The sequence below is a fragment of the Meleagris gallopavo genome, chromosome 4 (assembly GCF_905368555.1).
Source record: "Meleagris gallopavo chromosome 4, MGAL_WU_HG_1.1, whole genome shotgun sequence".
Lineage (NCBI taxonomy): Eukaryota > Metazoa > Chordata > Aves > Galliformes > Phasianidae > Meleagris > Meleagris gallopavo.
The window spans coordinates 36,395,671-36,402,884 of NC_139407.1; the positions used below are offsets into that span (position 1 = coordinate 36,395,671).

Here is a 7,214-nt window from a genome sequence, read left to right on the forward strand (position 1 = left end):
TCCCAGCACTGTCTTCAGTTAGTCATGGGGAAAGCATGGATCATTTTACTCCCAAAGGTGAAAAGGCAGAAGTGCACCCCTTTCAGACTCAGCAGTCACAGTACTTTAATATAGCCAGCTAATGGAGTGCCAAACCATTACAGTGAACTGCAAACCCAAATATCTTATCCTGTGTGATTTCTTACTGTTGATCCTCTTGTCTGTTTTTACACCTCTCTTTGTTCCCATATATTTGTGTGATATTCTGATTAACCTCTCTCCACATTTTTCCCACTGTCTTCATATATTCATATTTCTATCCACTTTCACATTGATCATTTTTGTTCCTGACACCAATAACTGTTTGACCTTCTTTCAATTTCTCTTTACTTACTCCTTCTTCTTAAAATAACATTCTCTGTTCCCTGTCCTCTTCCTTTGTTCCGTCTGTGATTCTCCATTCCTATTACAAAACTCATTTACTGTCCTTTTTCTCATTTCTCACTATACAAGCAGTGTAACTCCATCAGCCACAGTTCTGTTGCAGTGATTTCCCCTTTCTATCTGCTGTCTAGCATCTTTCCCTTCCTCTCTCCCACGCAGCACTTTTCCTTTCTATTTTGTTTCTAGTTCAGAATCTCTCTGACTTTCCCACTGTACTCTTACCCACTGCCCTCTTCCTGCTGATCATTTTAGCAGAAATGTTGAAATTTGTTGTCTTATTGCACAGATCTCAGCTTCCTTCATCCCCTCCGTGTTTGTTATGTCAAACCCACTGCCACTCTCCAGGTCCGACCAGAGCTGGTTGTCAGGTGCTGTCCATGCAAGCCTCTCTAGAGCACCACAAGGCAGAGTGACTTTCATCATGCTGCTAAGGAGACCATTGCTTGCCAGTGAGTTCTGCCAATCTGAGTTCACATTTTGTATCAACAAGATTTGTATACTTTATTGTCATTTCATAGGCTTTATTGTCATATGCACCTGTAACTCCATCAATGTTCACAGTCACTCACCCTGGGGCAGTAAAGCTTTGCCACAGAAATACTTGAGAAGGACCATGGCTGCCATTCAAGACCATCTGGTACTAAACAGTATGTCTCTAAACCCATGTTTACCCAGGTATCAATCGAGGCCGTTTTCTATCTAGACCTCTGCTGTAAGTGGCCACTCAATTTGTCCATAAGATAAATGTACAGTATTCCTAGCAGAGCTCATAATGAGTGTACATGAATGACCTTTCAAAAGCTCTCTGACTCCTTCAAAACACAAGCAGAGAGAAAGTCTGTATTTGCAAGATCAGAAATAAAATGAAAACCTCACTTTGACTGAATAAAAAAGCCATATACAGGAAAGCCCTTGATGAATAGCATACTTTTAACAAAAATACCATTTCCTTTGCCACAATAAATGTTGTTTCAGATTCTGAAATTAAGTGCTTGTTCCACTGAGCTGTAACATTTTGTTAAGCTGCAGAGACGTTAGAGGAACAACTATTCCGTTTCTTACAGACTTCAGCTATTTACAATTCTCTTTTAATATTTCTTTTTCTGGAGGAGAGAAACACGTTCTAGGATTTTCTCTAAGCCTGTTTTGGTTCATTATGGAGGTCTGACTTTCTGCATCCACTAAAGCAACCACTGATGAACTACTTTTGCGGCCTTAGGGAAACCTGAACCTGGAGCCAGCTTTTAGAATTCACCGGCAGGCCCAGGTCCTTGGCTGCCGTGGCAGAGGCTCTGCTCCTCTCAGAAAGTTTGGAGGATTTATGGAGGACTTAAGTAGCAGCTACAAATCATGGTTCTGTTTCAGCTCAAGAGTGAACTGCATTTAAGGGAGCATTGTTGTAACAAGAAGAAAACTTCCCAGCTCAAGTGTTTCCAAGCTATTAATCATTTCCCAAGTATCTGTCCCCCTGGAAATTCTCCAAGTCCTTATGATACTGCTCTCATAAACAATTATTTTCTTTCCTGAACTCCTGTAATAAAATTCATACTGGATGTTGCTCTTAGGACTCCTTGGCTCCTCTCTTTTTTTCTTTTTTTCTTTTTTTCAGATTGGGAAGTGGAAGAGAAGGATTTTATTTTATTTTATTTTATTTTTGTCTGTTTAGATTGTGCACCCTTTTAATATCATTACTAAACAGAACTCCAACAGGAAAAGAAAGTGAATGGACTTCAATAATTTCTTCTGAGCATTTTTTGATGGCACAGTCACAACAGATACTTTGGCCAAATGCCTGTTGTCAGCCTGTTGTTAGAAAAAAATGAGACAGGACGGGGGAATACGCTTTATTTTTGAGTGCCTACAAATACATAGACAAATACATAGATCAGCAGCCTGCTGGACATGCCCCTGTAAATATGCACATCATCAGACAGCCCTGGGGTTTCAGTCCTGCTGATTGTTATTTATGGAGATTAATACAAAATTATGCATGACTCACATGTTGTAATTTTGTTCAAGGGTCTAAGAAATATCATAGAATCATAGAATCACAGAATGGCCTGCATTGAAAATACGCCTCTGTTCTTGTGCTATTTTGAGCATATTCCCTTCACTGATCTGACAGTAGTTCATTCATTTGCTTTTATAAACTGAGACTTCTCCGTCTTTTTGTACCGGCATCCTGCACACAACTCTCCCCTGAAGAGGAACTGGGGAGTAAATGTTTGCTACTGGCTCCATTTTCACAGCCTTCCTCCACCGCTCCTTTACGCCATGAGTGCAGCCCATTTCTACATGATACAGCTGCCTTGCTAGGAGGAAAACTGCTGCTGTGCACAGGCTCACACATTCACACTGCGTGCACACGCACATCCCGCATTAGCTGAGGGAAGAGCTGCCAGATTTTTAACTCTTCCTATGAGGCCTCAGCTGTGGATCCTAATGGAAACCTGCATGGCACACCAGCATGAGTTGCTCCGAGCTACTCGCCTATCCCTGTGCTGCAGGCTGCCCGCTACAGCGCGGCGCTGGCTGTAATGCAAGCTGACATCTCCGGTGTGCTACATGTTTAAAGCACTGCATAGTGCTCATTCCTTAATGCACCTCCACCACGTGTGGCGGACAGGAACACACAGCAAGCCTCAAGAGGTGCCTGGCACAGAGCAACCAGCCATGCCAGGGCCTGGCTGGGAGCTGCGTGTATCAGCGCGTGCCTTGGTGGCGGGTGTGGAAGCGGCCACATTTGGGATGGCTTTTAGTCAAGTTGTAGTGATTTCCAACTCGGGAGAGAGACTTTGGGTTGTGAAGAATGCTGCAGTTACCATCATTAGCAGTTCTTCACCTGCTGCTGCTGTTTTGGCTTTAGATTATTTTGGACAGGAAATCTTGGGGATGAAATGAATATAAAACCAGACACGTTTATACTTTGGGTGCAGAATTTCCCCTGCACAGATGCTTTATCCCAACAGCATTTTCAGCACGGCTCTTAGTGACATTACAGGAATGGCATTCCCATCCTTCCAAGCGAAGCACGGTGCGGACTCCTCGCACAACCACGTTCGGACTCTCGGCTCACGCCGCGCAGCGCGGGCCGTCCAGCCCTCCGGCGCTCGTGACGGTCGGCAGCTGCTCCGCGCGGAGCTGCCCTTCCCCGCCGCAGGAACGAGCCCAAGGTCAAAGCCCCGCGGCGGCCGCTCACGACCGCACGGCTGCCTTCTCCTCCACCCGCAGCACGCAGCCCCGCGCCCGCAGCGCTCCCCACACGCCCTCCCCGGGCTGCGGAGCCCCGCGCCCTCCGCCCCTCCCGCACGCGGCCGCGGTGACGCCACGCGACGGCGAGGGGCGGGAAGGATGGGGGGTGGGGGGGGGTCGCGCGGTCGCGCTTCCCGCCGGCTGCCGCCGCGCGCGCCCACGAGCACGGCCGCCCCCCCGCCCCCGCGGGGCGGTTGGTGACGTCAGCGGTCGCCGAGGAACGGGGCGCAGGTGCATCCGTTTCCTCGGGGCCAGCGGCGCCGTGCGCCTCCCGCCGCCGTCCCCAGTGCGGAGCGGGAGGGGTCGTCCCCGCGCAGAGCGGTTCCCCGAGCGCGGTGCGGGAACCCCCGCCCCGGCGCGTCCCCGACGAGCGGCGAGGCGGCGGCAGCAGAGAGCCGCGACGGGGCGGCCGCGACCGGCGGGCTCGGATCGCTAGGGGGAGGCACGGCACCGGGAGACGGGGCAGAACGAGGGGAGAGCGTAGGGCCGAGGCGCCCCGTCACCGGCAGCTGTGCCGCGCCCCCCGCCCCGGTTTTGCTTTCCCTTTCGGTGCCGCCTCTCCGTCGCAACGTTTTTATTTATTTATTTATTTATTTTCCCAGAGGGTGGGGACGAGGGGAGGGGAGAGCCAAGCCGCGGGGACGAGCCGCCTGGCGGGGAGGAGGCAGCAGCCCCGTCACGAGAGGCGGCGGCTGGGAGGAGAAGCCGGCGCGGAGACTCGCCTCACCTCGCCTCTCCTCGCCCACCGCGCAGCCCCTCTGCCGCCTCGCCTCCCCTGGCCGCCGGAGGCACCGGCGGCCGCCCGTCCCCATGATGGCCTCAACCGCCACCTGCACCAGGTTCACCGACGAGTACCAGCTCTTCGAGGAGCTCGGGAAGTAAGTACGCAGCCCGCCGGGCGCGGGGCAGCCGCTTCGGGGTCGGGGGCGGGGGGGAGGGAAGGACCGAGAGTCGGGGGGCAGAGAGGGGGGCTCGGTCCCCGCGGGCAGGGGCGACGCCTACAGCCCTGCCTCGTCCCCGGGCGTTGCTTCAAGTGTGAGAGTCGGTGCGTGCGCCCTCCCGACCCCGCGGGTGCGTACAGCCCCGGGTGGGCGGCGATCCCTGGGAATGCCGGAGGACTCCGGGCGGTGAGGGGCTGCGGCGCTATCGGCCGCCGGAGCTCGCGACTGCCGACAACGGGCGGCGCGTCGGGCGCCCCCCTGCGGCGGGGCGCGTATCCCCGATCGCCATGTTGGCGCGGGCACTGGGAGCGGGACCCGCTGCCGCGCCGCCCCTGGCGTGTGCCGCCCCAGGGCCGTAACGTGCCGCTTTCGTTCCCGCCGTGCGGCTGTGGTGTACGCCGGCCGAGGGCTTCGGTCGCACGTCTCGAACCAGCGGCTCTGAGCAGCGTTTTGCTGTTGCGATGAATAAAATCGACGTTGACCGCCTCTGAAAAGCCTCCCTTACAATTTTTTTTTTCCTTATTATCCTGCCCCCTCCCCCCCCTTAATTCTTTGGGCATCGCGCCGCTCCCTGAGATGAGTGGCAGCGCGGTAGTAATGGCAGGGAGCTGTTCGGGTGACACTGACGCTCTGTCCCCCTCTTGGCTTGCAGAGGGGCGTTCTCGGTCGTGAGGCGATGTATGAAAATCACCACAGGACAGGAGTATGCTGCCAAAATCATCAACACCAAAAAGCTCTCGGCCAGGGGTGGGTATATTCCAACCGAGTATTTACGATGCCTTCTCCTCATTTCTTGCATTCTTGTGGCGAGCGTTAAAACGGAACACAAAATAACAAGAATTAAGGTTATTAATTTTCTCAGTAGGCTTTTCTTTGTTTTCTTTCAGGCTGTGGTTATTTTTTTTATGCTAAATGTTTCAGAGGTTAACTGAGTGGAGGTCTGTGACTGTTGCTATACTGTGCTTAAAGGGAAGCTTTATGAAGTCATTTGAATTAGTGCATCCTCTTCCCATTTTTATATTGGAAAAAAAATTTAAATGTCAGCCTGGAAAGGATTTTGCAAACTGATTTTCTAGGGGAAGGCTGGGAAATAAGTTGACAGTGCAGCTTTTATCATAAATGTGTGTCTACACTTTTCTGAATTCCAGGTTTCCATTACGTTTAAACTTAAATGTGAAAATGAAGGCCTCATTTGAATTCATGGATTCAAATGCACTATCCTGTACTGAACTTTGCAATGAGATCCCAGGGAAAAGGAAATTTCCCTTTTTTGAAGTATCGGTTTGTGAACCCAGGTCATTCTGAATGAAACACTGTGTCGCTGCTACAGCCCAGCGGTAATGCCTGCTGCACCACAGGCTGTAATGTGTTTGTTTCCCTTATGTTCTGGCTGTCAGTGGTAAGTCTTTGTGATATATTTGGGCAGTCACATGTGTGCTGTAGGTTACTGCTGTTGGAAGCAAGCCTCAATGGAGATATGTCAATTCCTTGTTAAATCCACGTCAAAGTGATTGTAGAAGGATGTCGGGGATTAGGGATTATTCTCTGTTAACATCGCTTCTGTTTTGATGTGAGTTTGTGATATAGTAAAGAACGTGGAAATGAGTAAGCAAGCGGTGCCAGCTCTAAACCTGTCTTTAAGGTCTGGTTTGCTTTCAGCACACATCATTGCAGGTAAACAGCAGTCTGGATAAATTCATTAAATTTACACCTAAAATACTTCCTGCAACACTAGGGCATATTCTGGTAACTTGCTGTTCTCTGTTGGAGATCTTTCAACATGGTGTTGATGTTGTTGTTTTCAGCTGATGAATGGAATATGAATGCTAATTTTTACCTTTTGCTGAATTTTAGTCTTTCCCCTATCTCTGTGATGTATTTTTTTTTTTTCTGTACTTCAGAATACCTCTTTGTACAGTGACAGATTTAAAAGAAGAGGGATTAGGAAAGAACTAATGCTCGAGATAAAATAATGTCACAATTTTGCTTAAATCAAATTTTCCTTGTTTCTTTTGTCAGTGCAGTGACATGGCCTGTTGAATTTTGATGCTTAAAACAAACCTCCACATTCTATGTAGTCTTATAGATCTAGTACCTTTCAGGTTGAGAAGCTGTAGCAAGATAATGGTCAGATTACTTGTTTGCTCTAAATTTTACATATAATGGGATAACATCTTGAAAGGTAGGCTAAATTAATACAAATATTAAATCTTCCTTAGAAGCCATCATTTGAGATGTGCTATTTTTCAGGTTTTCATTTTTGTGCTTCCTTGACTGTTCAGGCAGGACTGAGTTGGTTCTCAGTGTAGCTCATTCATGAGCCCAAGCGTGCTGGGGAGAATTTGGCTGATAAGGTGGAATGTGGCAAAACTCAAGCAAAGAAAAATTTGTGTTGCTTTAACACGTAAGCTCATAAAGCAAGGAGTTGGGTTTTCTAGATTGATAACTGGACCGTGAAATATTCTTCCCTATCTGAATGAATGTGATGTCATGTCCATGAATGCAGTGAGTCCACTTCCATCTTGGCTTTCAAAGACTCCAGAAATGTGTTAGTTGTGTTTTTTTGTTTTGTTTTTTAGTTTACATGCGTTGCTGTTA

The 7,214-nt window shown here is 49.2% G+C and overlaps 1 protein-coding gene across 23 annotated transcripts in view; it reads left to right on the forward strand.

Annotated features, from left to right (window-relative positions):
• Positions 1-4,049: 4,049 nt before the first annotated feature.
• Positions 4,050-7,214, forward strand: part of CAMK2D (calcium/calmodulin dependent protein kinase II delta) — a 162,085-nt gene continuing 158,920 nt past the window's right edge. For all 23 annotated transcript variants that reach the window (XM_085222861.1, XM_085222862.1, XM_085222859.1 and 20 more), the window contains exons 1-2: positions 4,050-4,553; positions 5,269-5,363. In XM_085222861.1, the coding sequence (XP_085078987.1) occupies positions 4,486-4,553; positions 5,269-5,363 (163 nt within the window). In that variant the 5' untranslated portion in view covers positions 4,050-4,485. The remainder of the gene's footprint in view (positions 4,554-5,268; positions 5,364-7,214) is intronic.